This window comes from Panthera uncia, assembly GCF_023721935.1.
Source record: "Panthera uncia isolate 11264 chromosome A1 unlocalized genomic scaffold, Puncia_PCG_1.0 HiC_scaffold_16, whole genome shotgun sequence".
NCBI classification, from domain to species: Eukaryota; Metazoa; Chordata; class Mammalia; order Carnivora; family Felidae; genus Panthera; species Panthera uncia.
In genome coordinates, this window is record NW_026057576.1 from 23,201,121 (window position 1) to 23,218,276 (window position 17,156).

Genomic DNA, 17,156 nt, shown 5'->3' on the forward strand with positions numbered 1-17,156 from the left:
AGGAAATGGTACCCCTTAACGTGAGACTTGCAAAGATGGGGCAGGAAGCTGCTTCGGTGGTTTTGCTCACTCCCAGGCATGTCTTAGGACAAGGCCACCACGTTAACCCTTATGCAAAGGGAAGGAACAGACTTAGGTAATGTGACATGAGGTTACCAGAAGAATAGGAGATGTCCCAGCTGACAGGGCACCAAGAGGCATTTCACCATTTGAGACCTGAGTATTTGTCTCTCCAACCCTCCAGGCCCTCATCGTCCTCTGTGTACTTAGGATTTTGTGGGGCTCTTTTCTGAAACTCCAAAGACGCCCAACACCATTCAAAATATTTAGGTCAGCCCAGTAAAGTCAATGTAAGAATAGTTCCCATCTTTGGAATTGAAGGAGGGCCCATTCTACTATTGTCATCTGGGTTTAGTTAGAAAAGCACTTACTACAAATAAAATAGTTAGAGGTTCAACCCCGTCAATGGTCAAAGAATCAAAATTACACCTGCTTGGCATAAAAAAAATGGCCACTATTAGTTTTGTGAATGAAAAGTTAGAATGCTTGATATTGACAATAACGTGGGCAGAAAAGGCATCCATTCTGTTGGTGCAGATATGACGGCACATACTGTGTTTCCCATGTGTCAGATACTCCATCAGCTGTGAAGTATGCACCCGTGGAAGCGAAACACACAATTCTCAGGGTCACTTACCTCTAGTCTAGTTGGAAATATTAGTAAGTTGCAGGAAATTATAGTTTAGTATGGCAGAGGTCTGAGTTGTGAGACTATTAGGAGAAAAAAAAACATCAAGGAACGGAACCTAACTCAGTTTTAAGGGCTCAAGAATGGCTTGCTTCCTGTAGACGCTGAGGGACAGGAACAATGGGAGCCAGTGAGGCTGCAAGATGAGGACATTTGGAGAGAAGGTTGGGGGAGCCTTCTAGTTTAGAGGGAAGAGCCCGCGTAAACACAGGAGAGAGGGTGGGGGGAGCCTTCTAGTTTAGAGGGAAGAGCCCGCGTAAACACAGGAGTAGACAATGATAGCCCAGACTAGGACCAAAAGCAGGTTCCACAGCTGCAGCACAGCTGGTGGGCTGATCAAAGGGGGCTCCGAGAACCTCCCCGAAGAATTTTAGGTAAGTGGACATTTGGAAACAGCCCATATTTCTAAAAAGGAAAACGACACTATGATAATGCAAGCTAAAATACATTACAGTTATTAAAGTGGATATTTATGAAGAATTTTTGTGACATGAGGAAAACCTAGGTTTTGATACATTTTAAACACTACTAAATAGTATACATAAGTAGCTCATCATTCAATAAAAGACCTTAAACGCAGAAAGGATGCTAGCTGTTAGTAGAGAGGCCAAAATGCTAGCAGTGGTTGTCTTTGGCTCATGGAAAAAAGGTTGATATTATTTTTTCCTCTGCATTTCTCTATTTTCTCTAGTTGGGCATTATTTCCCATTATTTCTTCAATTAAAAAAATATTTAAAAAAGAAAACAGGTTGACAACCAAAAGATTTTTAAAGGAGTGCATCATTTTTCCTGAAGGATTAACAAAATATAAAAATGCTTAGACACATGACTCATATTCACTGTGAATAATATAACTAATTGTACATTCAAACTGGAGGCTATGAGGAGTCACAGTTTCTCTCTTATAAAAAAATTGGGGGGGCGCCTGGGTGGCTCGGTCGGTTAAGCATCCGACTTCGGCTCAGGTCATGATCTCACGATCTGTGAGTTCGAGCCCCGCATCGGGCTCTGTGCTGACAGCTCAGAGCCTGGAGCCTGTTTCAGATTCTGTGTCTCCCTCTCTCTCTGCCCCTCCCCTGTTCATGCTCTGTCTCTCTCAGTCTCAAAAATAAATAAACGTTAACAAATTTTTTTTTAAAAAATTGGGAAAAACTATTAAATGTGAATTTCGCACATGGCTCACACAACTTTATAGCCATTTGGGCCTCATTTGTAGAAAATACTGGAAAGTTTCATAGCAGATTATAGGACAGAATTTGCTCCCCAAACTAAGGCAAGCTAGGCACAGATTTGAAGAGACAAATTGATCATTTTCCTCTAATTTCTGAGGCAAACAAAAAAGGGGTTAAACTTTTCCATGAAAAATATGTTCAATAGCATAGAAAGGAAGCTGACAGTCGGAGTAGATTCATTAGCTAATCTCTCCTGCTGCCAAAAGAAAAGCATCAATAATGCCATTGTGAGCTTTTGGTGGGGGGGAGGGAGAAAAACACCCATTATGTGATACTTTATGAGTACTGTGCCTTGAAATTAGGGGTTCTGAATGTTGAAAACTGTTCTATAAACACTAAGGATATCAATGGCTTACATTCGTGCATGTATCACATGCGGGGGCCTTATTTTATCCTCAGAAGAACATGTCCAAGAACAAATCAAGTTAAAGAGAGGTTAAATCCCTGCCCAACGTCACATGGCTTATAGGCAGAGCTCGAGTTTGAGCCCAAATGCTGCCTGCAGAGCCCCAAAACTCTCCCCACCTGTCCTAATGAACAGTGGAGAGTGTGGATAGACACTTTTCTTTTTTTCCTACTTGCCTGAACCTGATATAGGACTCCAAAGACAAGCTTATCTCTGGTTCCCCCACCCCCATCTGAATGACCAAAGAAGTGACTCTGTAACCCTCTTCTGGATGGAAACGTGCTCTGTGATCTACAGGAAGAGGTTTCTGTATCCAGCTTTACCTCCCTGCAGTGGAGCAGCGCATTTTGAGGGTGTTGGTGGAGTTTCACTCCGTCAGTCTTTTCTCATTATTGCCCCAGGACCTCCAGTGTAGCCCACCTGAGCAAAGTGAGGCACCAAGGAATTGCTGAATTAATGCCCGGCTGACCAAACTCTGGCTGGAGAGGTTACTGATGTCATTTTATACAGAATCCATGTCTTTTCAGAGTCATCCTAAAAGCCTCAGTGACTGGGAAAGAGATCCCATTTAGATGTGAAGCTACCGGGGCGCCCGGGTGGCTCAGTCAGTTGAGCGTCCGACTTCGGCTCAGGTCATGATCTCACGGTTCGGGGGTTCGAGCCCCACGTCGGGCTCTGCGCTGACAGCTCAGATTCAGATTCTGCATCTCCCTCTCTCTCTGCCCCTACCCCACTCGCGCTCTGTCTCCCTCTGTCTCAAAAATAAATAAACATTAAAAAAAAATTAAAAAAATAAAAAAAATTAAAAAAAAAAGAAGAGAAGCTACCAACCGGAAGAGCTTTCTGGCAAGACTTCTCACTGTTTAAATCACCACTCATCTTTAATGAGCAACACCGTCCCCCCAGAGTGTGTGTCTTATGTAAAAGTTAGTCTCCCTTTATCTGATGTTACTTACAACTGCTGGTGACGGGACATGGATGCTTGCGACGGAGCGCGGGCGGATGTGATTGACCAGGTGACAGAGGACCACGCCATCCATGAGTGCGGCCCCCAGGTCTTCATGCAGGCTGACCTTGAGTCTCATCTCGATGCTCTGTGGGGGAATCAGAAGGAAGCCAGCTGTTACCAGGCAACTGATGGTAAGAAACAGCTACGGGTATTTATGAATTGAGACACTAACTTCATTATGGGGAAGAAGAATAGGAAGATTTGGAAATCACTGACATTATTTGAACCTTTTTCGAAAGATATTACAGTAAAAATTCCGCTGTAGAAAACCAAATTCAGCCGCACCTACAAGTTTTAATAAGTTGAGTGAAAGGAATAATGGAATCACTTCTTGAGTTCAATGTTGCCAGAGCCTTGGCTATGAAAATAGAAAACCAGAATGAGGCGACCAACAGAAACCAGGCCCAGCTGGTTCTGACAGCCTTCAAGGGGCAGACGAGGGATTGAGGGATGCTTTTCTCTCACATTATGTTTTTTTTAATTTTTTTTTTTAACGTTTATTTATTTTTGAGACAGAGAGAGACAGAGCATGAACGGGGGAGGGTCAGAGAGACAGAGGGAGATACAGAATCTGAAACAGGCCCCAGGCTCCGAGCCGTCAGCCCAGAGCCCGACGTGGGGCTTGAACCCACAAACCGCGAGATCATGACCTGAGCCGAAGTCGGACGCTTAACCGACTGAGCCACCCAGGCGCCCCTCTCACACTATCTTTTAGCTGAGAAATCCATTTTTATCCCTTTAACAAAACTGAACTTTTTATCTTCAGAAATTATAAATCCATACTCCATTACAAGAAATATTAGAGAGACTCCGTGTGCCCTTTATCTAGTTTCCCCCAAAGGTAACAACTTGCAAAAATACAGCAGAGTAGCACAGCCAGGATCCTGACACTTACATGGCTAGGACACACGACACTCACGTTTGCCCTCTGACAGCCAAACCCCCCTCACTCCCAGCCTGAGGACCTCTTCAGCCCTGCTCTCTCTCTTTTCCTTCAAAGCTCCCATGCCGTGAATACTGATTGTTTGCTAGAGTCCTACAGGTCCCTTTTTACGGTGCTTCAAAGTCGATTTTTCGAAAATACAGAACGCTGCCTCAACCCTGAAGGCGCTTATTCGGTTATATACTATCTCTCGGGTACCTCGCGGAGATGTTCCACCAATTCCTTCTCTTCTCTCATCTGTTCCATTTTCCTCCGAATTGTAAACTGTGGGTCTATAGATTCCAAATTTCTCTGAGGTCTCAGAAACACTGTAACAGAGAGGAAAAAAACAAAAAACTTTATTAAGAGTGCCTACCGCAGGCTGCCGTACAGGACTACGCATAGTTAAGCTAAACAAAGACTTTACCCCCAAATAGCACACTAACCACTCATGGAAGCAAATTCAGACTTCACACAGGAAGCTTGGTTTGACTATTCTAAGGGATTATATTTTCTTTTTTCTTTTCTTTTCTTTTCTTTTCTTTTCTTTTCTTTTCTTTCCTTTTCTTTTCTTTTCTTTTTTAAATGTTCATTTATTTTTGAGACAAAGAGTGCGAGCAGGGGACGAGCAGAGAGAGAGAGGGAGACACAGAATCCGAAGCAGGCTCCAGGCTCTGAGGTGTCAGCACACAGCCAGACGCGGGGCTCAAACTCACAAACTGTGAGATCATAACCTGAATCGAAGTCGGGCGCTTACCCGACTGAGCCACCCAGGCGCCCCCAAGGATTATACCTTCAATTGTAGTGAGTTATGCAGAGTAACAGAAGCTGTATTTTTGGTGACAACAAAGTGAATCCAGGGAAGGATTCAGGGACCCAGAGAAGGGTCTGGGTCATCCTTGGAACCATGCCAGGCCATATCCCTGACAGATGTCCCCTCCCTCTGTTCCTACTGCTTTCATTCTGAGTGTTCATTTATACCTGGGGTTTCACAATCCTTTCATAAATTCAAATAATTTTATTCAAATAAGAGGACTCAAGACTTGCTTTACACATTTAAAATCATGGCAGGTTAATGTTTCTGTTAGCCAAAATTTTTTATAAGCCTGACTTAAGAACTAAGTGACAATACATAGGATTACATATTTTAAGTGTGGAGGGGGAAAACTCTGACAGCATATCCCAAAGGTCAGTTCTTCTTTTTTTTTTTAAATTTTTTTTTTAATGTTTTATTTATTTTTGAGACAGAGAGAGAGCATGAGCAAGGGAGGGGCAGAGAGAGAGGGAGACACAGAACCCGAAACAGGCTCTGGGCTCTGAGCTGTCAGCACAGAGCCCGACGCGGGGTTCGAACTCACGGACTGTGAGATCATGACCTGAGCCGAAGTCGGATGCTCAACCGACTGAGCCACCTAGGCGCCCCCCAAAAGTCAGTTCTTTAGAGATGACCATAGACTCCTTTTAGAAAAGTTGGCAACATTAGAAGCCGTTTAAGAGATCATTTTTGGCTTCACGTCTTTAAAATTATAACCACTAAGGGGCGCCCAGGTGGCTCAGTGGGTTGACTCTTGATTTTGGCTCAGGTCACAATCTCACAGTTCATGGGATTGAGGCCCGCGTCGGGCTCTGTGCTGACAGCTCAGAGCCTGGAGCCCGTTTCAGATTCTGTGTCTCCCTCTCTCTCTGCCCCTCCCCTGCTCATGCTCTCTCTCTCTCTCTCTGTCAATAAATAAACAAACATTTAAAAAAAATAAATAAACATTAAAAAAATAAAAAAATAAAATAAAAGTTAAATGTGGACTCCACTCCCTAAAGTCAGTGATCACATGCTCGCCCAACTATGTTATTTTACTCTCAATGGGTACCTTTGTACCAAATCACCTTAATGAACGGCTTGCATTATGCTTCTCACATCTCAGTATTTTCTTTCTAAATCAGTTATAGGATATTTTAATTAGCATTCTAATGCTCTACAGAAGATTAGAAAGTTGACACATCTTAATAAGCCTTTGATTGACAGTAGATGGGAGAAAGAAGGTGGTCTAATAGACACAGCACTTTCCAGAATCTCACAGAGATTCGGCCTGGGACATCCAGGGAAATCGGCCTGGGACACCCAGGGAAATCACGGGCAAAAAGAGCGAAAGATGTGTCCCCAAAGGGCTGTCACCAAGACCCACAAAAACCAAACCCACAAGAATGGAGACTAATTGTTTCAAAAATAAAGGCAAGTCCAGCCAAGGAAGCAGGGTAGAGTAGGGAGAGATGAGAAGTTCGCAGAGCACAGAGAAATGAGAAGGAAGCATGGAAGAAATTGGAAATGCATTAAACTTGCCTTTGCATCCTATCAAGACCAACAAAAAACATCTACCCATTTAATATGACAACCAGAAGAGATATATGTTTATGTGTAAAATTTAAGAAATAATCCACACCCCCAAAGAAAAGAAGTCAACCAAATTTACCAAAAAAGTCCAGGAATGTGAACACAATTGAGCAATATATACACTAGCCAGCAAGGGGCGCCCCAACCTCGTTTAAACAAATCTAATGTTTTCTTTGGAGGTTTTATTTTCCTTTGCCTTTTTTCTAGGGGCAATCTTATCTAATACAGCATGCTTAATATTTTCAATATGTTTTCATTGGCAGATTTCTTTTTGAATATGAAACTATCAGGAAGTTAAATTAACCATGAGCTTTTGTTTAACAGCACACAATTCAAGCATCTACGCCTTGTTAGAACCCTCTGTGAGATAAGATAATGCAATGGTGTCTGGGTTTTAATGTTCTGGCCTCATTTTTCATCTTGAATTCCCATACATCTTAAAAATATAAAACGCATGCTTGGGCATTTGTTCTATGAATGTTAAGCAATCACAAAGTGTTAAAACACATTTGAACCGTGTTTTTTTTTGTTTGTTTGTTTTGTTTTTTTTTAAGTGAATACTTCAAATGTACTTAAAATTACTGGAAACCATGGCTATACTACTACTTGTTTCCTAAATGGATTAATTACTGTGGAACAAAGGAAAATCAAACTCTTTAGGCTAATAATAAACCCAAAGAGCACACAAATGCTTGCTTATTTTGCTGGGTCTGTTGTGACACAGTAATTTTAATGGGACCGTTATGATAGCTCTGACAATATTACCTACAGTTTTTTTCTTTCCTTTCAAGTCATAACTAAATAATACATGCAGTTACCAGATTGGACCAAAGCTTTGGGAAACTGATCTATGGAAGAATTACTCTGTTTTTTCCTTAATTTAGCATCACTAAATTTTAAGAACTTTTTTACTTAATTCAGGGGAGGGAGAAGTTTAACTTGAGGCTCAAAGACAATATTAAGAATAGTTGCACTGTTAGCACCTGTTTTTCAAATCAAATGCCATCCTACTTAAGTGTAAGTAAGAAGAAGAAAAAAAAAGAGGGACAAGAGAGTAGAGTGAGTGTATGACTGTGTATGTGTGTGTGTGTCTATGTGTATGAGTGTGTGTGTGCATGAGTGTGCATAGGAAGAGACAGGTGGTTTAAGATGCAGGAGAAAATCAGTCGTGCTTAACTATTTAATTACTATGTATCTAATGAATAACATTCAAAGAATGCAAAAGATTATTTGCTCATATTTGTAATTTATTTAGCCAGAGAAACAAATCTCTAAGGAAAGATCCTGCAAGGAATGATGAATATGTTTGCAGAACGTCAAATTCAGATATTCTTGTTTGTTTAACCAGATGTTGTTAAGAATATCTGTTTTAAACCAGATATTTGTTGTTGTTAAGAATATCTTGTTTTAAACCAAGAAAACCCAGTGCTCTAAAAATTGCCTGAAATGCCTATGTAATTATTACATGAAATGCACCCTTGGTATAGAAATTATCAGTCTATATTATTAACCTTTATTACCTAAATTTAACAATGACAGGAGATTTCTTCTCTGTGGATGCATGAGGTTTTGAAATGTAGCTCTTGGTTTCTCCTTGTAAGTTAAAAGCTAGACTGTGTGTGATATTAAATACACAAGTTCAAGGGCAGCAAAATATAGTGGCTTTGAAAAAAATACCATGTGGTTTAAGATCCAGGCTAATGCGAATTAAAAATCTGATTAATGCATTTATGTATTCCCTTCTGGTGCCCCCAAATGAATTAGATATATTCTCTGCCCTCAAAATGCTCATATTTTGGGCAATTTATTTTAAGCTAGTGACTTTTACCTGCTAACATAATATCAAAATCAGTAAAAAAGTAATCAATGTGCAGACTCCATGTGGCACCAAATAAATTAGCACCTCTGAGTGTGGGGGATAGGCACCTGTAGTCTTAAAAATATTCAGATGACTCAGGGCACTGGGTGCTCAGTCGGTTGAGATTCTGGCTTCCACTCAGGTCACGTCTCATGGTTCATGAGTTCGAGCCTCACATCAGGCTTGCAGCTGTCAGCACAGGGCCCGCTTTGGATCCTCTGCCCCCGCCCCCCCTACTTCTCTCTCTCTCTCTCTGCCCCTTCCCTGCTCATGCTCTCTCTCAAAAATAAATAAAACATGAAAAAAAAAAATTACTCAGATGATTCTAATGAAGCCAGGGCTAAGAACTGCTGAAACATCTCTCATGGCCTATTTCCTCATTTTTGTCTGGGGAAAAGAATACCTAGAGGTGCAAGATTATTGCAAAAACTCAGAAAATGTCTGTAAATTGACCCCAGATGAATAGGTCCATTTGTTCACGCTCCAGTGATAACTCAAAGGCCAATTAAAAAAAATTTTTTTAACGTTTATTTATTTTTGAGACAGACAGACAGAGCATGAATGGGGAGGGGCAGAGACAGATGGAGACACAGAATCCGAAACAGGCTCCAGGCTCTGAGCTGTCAGCACAGAGCCTGACGCAGGGCTCGAACTCACGGACTGTGAGATCATGACCTGAGCCGAAGTCGGACGCTGAACCGACTAAGCCATCCAGGTGCCTCAAAGGCCAGTTTTAAATAAGTATAAATTGGCACCCATGAACTAATTGCAAATAAAAAAGGGACAATGTTTCCAAAGAATACAGGAACAGTTTTCACTTCAAAGTGAAGGCAGTTAGGCAGGAAAGAGGCAGAGTAATAATAGGGCGCAAGAGCCAAAGAAGGAGTAGAAGTTTCTACGTTAAGAACCAGTTGAAGTGAAGCTGCCCCTTCCAACACCAGGAGCGGGCAGACCTACACACCTACTCCCCATCCGTCTCAAGAGGCCGGACCCTGGGGGCCGTGGCAATTCAAACTTCCAAGGACCTGCTAACCCGTTTGCCATGTTTCATTCCTTGGAAGAAAGAGCTTTAGAAAAAATGGGGAATTGAAAATGAGACATGTCTGGAGTGACATATTGAAAAGAATTTAAATAAAGGGGGATTTCAATATAAAGCAAGACAGTGAACAAGGTCTAAAAATGCCAACTTACCAAAAATAATGACTAAAAAATATAAACGACAGACAAGCTACATTACTCTGGGTTGGGCTGGTAAGAAGATACCATTTATTTACAAAAGTCGAGACGGACACAGATAATGGATAATAGGAATAGGAGGAAACAAAACTGATGTGGTCATCAGCTTTGAGATGCAAAGAGTGGCCACTAAAGGGGATCTCCTACTTAAGAGGAACGAGTAAGAACCACCTAAAAACGCAGGCTGTATTTCTCTTGCAAGATTAGCTTGTGTGCTTGTGAATACGTATAGTGCATCTTCATCAACTTAAAAAGTGCTTTGGAAAATCCATCCAGATCACAAGGCCAAGCATAGCACAAAGAGAATGAAGAAGCATGTGAAAAGTCCGATCTAGGAACCCGCACAAATATTTCTGCATAGAAAATTAGCTGTCGGCCATGGCATATTATAGACAAACTGCAAATAGGGACAAATGACAACCACCAATTATCTGATGTGACAGATGGAACCACATGAATATTGAAAGCAATTCCTTTATTATGGTTGTGGTATGGCTTCATCGTTACACATGAATCCCTGGAATCTGCACTCGTACAAAAAAAAAAAAAAAAAAAAAAAAAAAACCAAGCATGTAGTGCAAGGTTATTTTATCTTCAGAGAGATTTCTATAATTATTCATTTCTATGAGAATTTTAGGATTTTTAATAAGAAGGCGGCAGTCTGGCACAAAGAGTCCTCAATAAATTGCTACAGAATGAGTAGAGAAATGGGGCATCGTCAGGGCCCTGCTGTGGCCTCACCTCCACCGCTAAGTACCAACGTGCCCTCACCTTCTGGTTTTAGTTGGCTCGTCTACACAGATTCTACCGCTACATAACATGACTACATCTTTTCCAGCTTAAAAAAAAGAAAAAAAAAGTCTTTGGTTTCAGATATCACTCCGAAGGAAATACCAAATCACACATAAATCTTTCATTTTAGGCTTTGCTTCCTTTTAAACAACAGCAGATCCATAAATAGCTGTGCTTTCTGAAAAACAAAAATGCCTGTCCCTCTCTTTTTTATTTTTAAGTATAGAAACAGTTTATCAAAAAGGTTTCCATTGAGCCCTCTTCAACTTCCAGAATTTAAAATGGGATGGTATACAGAGGGACTTGTGTCTCGTTGTTGTTTAAGCCTACTTATTTTCAGTTAAAAAATTTAGAAATCTATGAAACAACAGAACTCCTTTTACAATTAACCTACCAAAATATACATTTACCCTTCTACACAAGGAAATTGGAAAAGGCTTTTTTATTGAATTTTAACCAGAAATCACAGCAAATGTTTTAAATATATATTTTCTATATAACATGCTCCAATTAAAAAATAATTACTATCAGAAAATTTATTTTCCTATTGTGTTTGCATTTTGGTTATACCTCACATCTCACTTCTCTTCCTTATAAATCATACTATTTCATTTAACATTACTTTCATCACTTTGTATCATACAGTAAAATGTTGAAATTCTTAACTAACATTAGATCAAATGGAGATTCTGATATATGTGACATGTAGATCAAAATAACTACATTTTGTTTTCATCTTTTAGGCTATTTAAGATATGTAATGGCATTAAATTAAAAGACATTCATAATACTCCCAACTAGCTGTCTTTAATTTTTTACTGGCACATTTGATTTTCAGGCCAACTGACGATTATATAGGTGTGAGCTTACCCTCACAAAGGTAGAAGGTGTCCAAAGTCAAAATGTGCAAATACCAAAAAAAAAAATTTTTTAAAAAGGGAGAAGGCAAGTGCTTTCTCTTCATTTTTAGAAATTTCTCAATGTTAAGATTCTTTTCAGTGCACCACTCCGGGATCAGCCATGGTACGAATTACCTTAAAAATCTCACATGGTGAGTATAGATAATAAAAGATCAAACTCTAAACACACTTTGTTGAGATGCAGGAGGAAGCAGAGACACTCCCAAATTTTGGTAAACAAGCAAACACACCAAAAAACCCAAGCAGAAAAGGTAGAGAAAGAAATTATTGTAAAGTCCTCCCGAAATTCAGAATATTCAAGGTCATTAAACGTAGTTGAACAAACTGCTAGACAGCAATCCACATGCACTGCTCTGGACTTCACTTTCCAGCTTTACGCATTATTTCTTATATCAGGCATGCAGGTGAATATACTCTATCTTCAGCTGTACAGAAACGAACGTTTAGTATATTCATTGGCTTATTAATGAGCACGTTGAAGAACAGGTACAAGGCCACCTACCATTGTCACTGTCTCCTTCAGATGGAACACTGTAGCTAGAGCTGTCCCATGTTTGTGCCTGTGTAAGTTTGTTGAAGGAGATAGGAGGAAGAGTGAGGGCTGGGTCTTGCAGGAGAGCGAGAGAGCCGGTCCGCGTACAGTTGGACAAGGACCAGGAAAAACCAAAGGGACAGCAGCATTTCACAAATGGCATAAGGTTTGTATGGAAATGAAGCGAATTTCATATCATGGGATTTAAATTCAAATGTACAATACAGGAGAAGAATGAAAGATGGCGCATGAAATAAAAAGAATGATAAAAACCGAGTGTTAGTACTTATCAATCATATACTTTGCATGCAGTTAATATCGTTAATCTTAACAGTTCTGCAAGCCCACAGACTCAGAGTACTAATGAATCACGTCAGCAGAAAGGAAGAGCACCCATAGATAATGCAGATAAAAAGCAGAAGACCTACCAGATACCTTTTTCAAAAACCTTCTAAGTAACTAATAATTGTAGCAAATACCATTCGCACAAAAAATTTGGTTACGCAGACACAGCTTAATAATATATGTAAATACATCCATTATTTAGAAATGAGACTATTATAGAATCTGGGTTTCCCATTTGTCAATTTTTCCCCCATGGCAATGTAAAATTTCTCTTTAAAGTCTATTGGCACGCTTTACTGATGGCTGTAGCTGGCCAAATCTTTACTCAACCCTTGACACACACACTTCTCAACATTGTCTTTGATACTGATCGGGAGGAAAACAATTTTGACGCTAGTAGAGTCTCAATTTCAAGCACTTCTGAGTTTGTCATTTATGAAATGACATCTTTTTTGTACTAAATATCCATCTAGTAATTTTACACGTTGAGGAAATATCTGTACCATTTTTTTTTTTCAATGCTAAGGCAGGGCCAATACAATAAATGGACACGCTTCTAGGAACGAATCTTTGAGTATATGTACTTGTCTTTCCTTGAAGGAAAACACAATTGAGGAAAAAATTTTCTTTTGAAGAAAACTAGCAGCCTATTTAAGAATCTAAGTTCTTATCCAAACTTGCTGATTTGAGCAGTCTGTTTTTACTTATAACACAGAAACCACATAAATCCATATACTTAACTTTAAAATAAAAATTAATTGGCTTTTTAAAGTTTCAAAGCTACTTGGTCAAAAAGAATTTCTATCTTTTTAAATCATATGATCTTTAAGTAAGATCACTATATATATTATTTTCTAGAAAATGGAAAAAATATATACTGTAATATTTTTAAATCACTAAACAAAATTTAAAATTCCCCAATACATAATGCTAGTTTTATAAAGTTCCTACATGCCACTTGATGTTCCTGAAGATAAATCAGCATTATTTATAGCAACCAAACTCCACAAAGCTTTCAACAGCTAGAACAATTTCCACAGAGGTTAGTCAGCATTTTAGAAAGTTTGGAAGCCTAGAGGGGAAATTATCTCTGTTTTCTGCTATTCAAAATAAATACCCCATTTCTATTTCACCAGTACAAAGAATCTGAAATGGTTGACGAGTACAAGCACAATGTTGATAAGCTGAGTTTGGACTCCACACAAGGAAGAAAAAGGAATCACTGGGACAATTTTACAACCAAATTGTAAAGATGCACACTCAAAAGAATATTGTTCTTTGGAGATCCACTCAACTTTTGTTTGCTCCATTATGAGCTATTTTGAAATTATGTAAAACTGCCTGTAAGGATTAGGAGCAAGTCTGTAGCCCAATCTGAGGTCCTCTTCCGGCAGGCCAGCACTGAAGGCACGGATGAGATGGGCCCACCTGATCCGAGCACACACCTGAGACCCCAGGGAAACGGAGGCCCAGCCCAGATCCGGCTGCATATGCTCTGCTCATTCCATACATGAGGAAGCCAGTCATTTGAACCTTATTTCACACACAATTTGGCTTTCCATAAAACAATCCTTCCCATGTCCAGGCAGTTTCTCAAAGAGCTTTTCCTTAGAGCCCATCCAAAATGCTAGGAAACTATTAACACCTGGCTACATGTTACCCATCAGTCAACTTGCTCTAAATACAAAAAAAAAAAAAAATCCTTCATAAAGAAATTATATTTTTATGGTACCCTTTTACAAAATATACACATGTATAACTTCTACTGTTGCCAAAATGCTTTCTTGAAAAAACAAAGAACATCTACATTCTTTACTAGCTTTTTGCTTACATGTGTCTGAGTCCTTTCTTAACACTTCCTTAAAAGCATTAGAGTGGGGAGTGTAAACCAAGAACTAAACATGTTAAAACAAAAAAGGACCTACAACCAGGTAGACAGTGCCAGAACTTGAGCGAAGAAATCAAAAGAACCAATTTTTCCTATGCGTCTCCCTTCTTTTTAAAATCGATAGTTACTCTGCACGTTGCTAGAATTTACACCTGTGAACATACTAACACTAAATTAAAAGAAAGTAGGTAATACAAGCAGAAAGGCTCTTTTAAAGAAATGACTCCTGACCACTCACGTGAGCCTCGAAATGATCACCGTTACAGGAGAAAATACATAACCCTACCCGGGCTAGAAAGCAAACAAGCGATGTCTTAGAGGAGTCACTCTCCCAGAGGCTGCTCTAAATTTAGCTCAGCAGGGTACCAGGAACCGCTGGGGCAAAGGGCTGGCTATTTTCACTTCCCTGGATAAAAAACTCATTGGAAAGTTTTTGCCCCACTCACACGCCCCATCATCCTTTCTCTTCGCTCTGACTGAAAAGGAGGGAAGGTATCTGCTACTGAGAGCATGGACTTAACAGGTGACTCACTGAAAACAAGGCTCCAAAGTCTGCCCCCGCCCCCCTGCCCGGGACTCGCGTTCGCCCGAGTTCCTTCACAGCTGCTCACGCTAGAACATCGACATTTAATAAAAGACTCAGGAGAAGCCACTGAGTATTTACGAGTGCAAAGACGCTGAGGTTTTCATTTACCTGATCGAGGCTTCAGGCCAAACGGCCCCGTGCTGTTGGTGGTAGGAGAGATGGCAGGGGAGTTGGCTCTAATCTGCAGGGTCAGAAAGAAAAGACGGTTTAAAAACAACACCCGAGAGCAGAACTATACATGCTTCTCTGCGTTCAAGGATGATAGTAAGACCGCTACCTTTTGGATTTGCTGCTTTGTGATGAAGCCCGGACCAAAAAATTTGATATTGGATGCATCTTCGCACTGCAAATGCCTTAAGCGGCATCATCAGCAGAATGTTGTTTGGGGAGGGAGAGCTAATTGTTATCTGCTCAATAAAAAAAATATCCTACAATCACGTGAAACTGGCAATCCCTTTCTGCTGCAGAATAGATGCGTGCATGTGTATACATACACAGGAACACACTCACATCCACCTCACAGAGGGGACATCTGAGGAATGATGTCCTAACACAGCGAAATAAGAAAACAGGTAACACTGAACAGATGTCTCATCTACAGGGAAGGCACACACCGAATCATTTATGGATACCAGGACATTCTAAATATTGCCTGTTTGAGCCATCACTTTGTCTTCTATAAAGATGTTGCCATATTTGCTTTTCAAAATATATCTTATGAAATTAATCTTTAATTATGGATAGGGCCAGCTAAGACTAGGATAGCTAATGAAAGAGACTCCCCCAGAGAATCTGCAATACAATTGGGTCGTGAATCATGACAGTCTCAGATTATGTATTTCTGTCAAAGATATTCCAATCCAGGCTGCACAAAATACCTTAGCTTACGTGAATCTTCAGGAAACTCACCTCATTTGGAGAATACTCGCTCCCATTACTCTGTAATGTTAGGTCATTTTGCACCTTAAGGAAAAAAATGCATGGTATATTTATTAGACCATAAAATTATTGAGGCAAGAACTGCATCCTTCTGACTTCCATCATATCCCTGGTACACAGGCACACAAGGAATATACACGGAATTAATTATTCAGTGTGTTAAGTAGCTAAGTAGGTCATACTTACATTTGCTAAAAACATGCAGCTATCACATTCGCACACACACACAAAATACATCTAAAGTACCACACAAACTAAGAAAAGGAATTTCCCAGAGCAAAGAGTTCAGCCCAAAGTACCTGCCTTGCTAGGTTACTAAGCCACTTGTGGGCTCCCACCCCCCCCCCCATTTGAACGAGAAGTTTTTAGAAATGGTCCAAGGCAGCACTTCCCAAATACACAGAACCCCACTGGGAGCTTTTAATAAACACACATGCCTGGACTCCAAATTACCTGCCACGATCTTACATTGTCCATTCAATGCCAGTTTGCTTTGGCAACCAAGGAGGAAACTCTAGCTTATGTTACTCAGATCTGCCTTCTGCATATGGTGATCAAGAACCCCACAGATTACCCTAATAAAAATTTGGGGATAACTAATATAAGCATCTTCATTTACACTACGCCAAATCAGTATAAATTTAAGATGTCTGTTCCTACTGAGGAGTACTATTTAAAAAATATTCTGAACTTTGACAAATCCAAAGGAAAAACATATATTTAGAATAAAATGTCATTAATTTCCCCATCCAGTTAAGCAGCTTTGTTAGAACTACTAACAAGTATCTGCAGGGCTGATCCCTCTATAAGCAATTCCTTCCTCTGATTTTTTTCCTGTTGTGCCCCCAATACCTTCTCCAATTTGTTACTATCTATGAATGAGACTATCGTTTGCAATTCTTCCTGAATGGAGGCCAATGCTACCTAAACTTGATACGGACAGTCATCTAAAGTATATGTAAAGTCAGACAATGTGATGTATAAACCACTTCATAACTGCGGCCTCACCTGTCGAACTGGGCACCACCCACTCATTCATTCCTCAGTTCACGCCTGGTCCTGATTCTGCCACGGCTGCCTGCTTCCTTGCTCAGCACAGCCTCCTGGGGCCGACCCAAGTCCAAACTACCCCCCAAACCCAGGTTTACTTCCCTCTCCTTAACTTCCTATCTCTTGCCCGGTCTCCCAGAGCACCTAAAACACTCAGGATTACAGACCATGTCATATCCTACTCTCAAGTTTTTCAAAATCTAAGTCTTCTTCCCTTCATAATGTTTAAAACACCTTAAAAGGAAGGACAAGTTCATATCCTTAATACCCCAGTCCTTGACACCAAAAACAAGACGAAATCCAGCAC

At 40.2% G+C, this 17,156-nt stretch overlaps 1 protein-coding gene across 4 annotated transcripts in view; it reads right to left on the reverse strand.

The window, feature by feature from the left end:
- The window catches only part of LRCH1 (leucine rich repeats and calponin homology domain containing 1), a 202,073-nt gene that overhangs the window by 21,034 nt on the left and 163,883 nt on the right, over positions 1–17,156 (reverse strand). For 3 of the 4 annotated variants that reach the window (XM_049646939.1, XM_049646938.1, XM_049646941.1), the window contains exons 14-17: positions 15,770–15,823; positions 14,969–15,041; positions 4,537–4,646; positions 3,343–3,480 (exon numbers count right to left, since the gene is read on the reverse strand). In XM_049646939.1, coding sequence (XP_049502896.1) covers positions 3,343–3,480; positions 4,537–4,646; positions 14,969–15,041; positions 15,770–15,823 — 375 coding nt within the window. Of the gene's footprint in view, positions 1–3,342; positions 3,481–4,536; positions 4,647–12,011; positions 12,117–14,968; positions 15,042–15,769; positions 15,824–17,156 lie in introns of all 4 variants that reach the window. The other variant, XM_049646940.1, reaches the window with a different exon arrangement.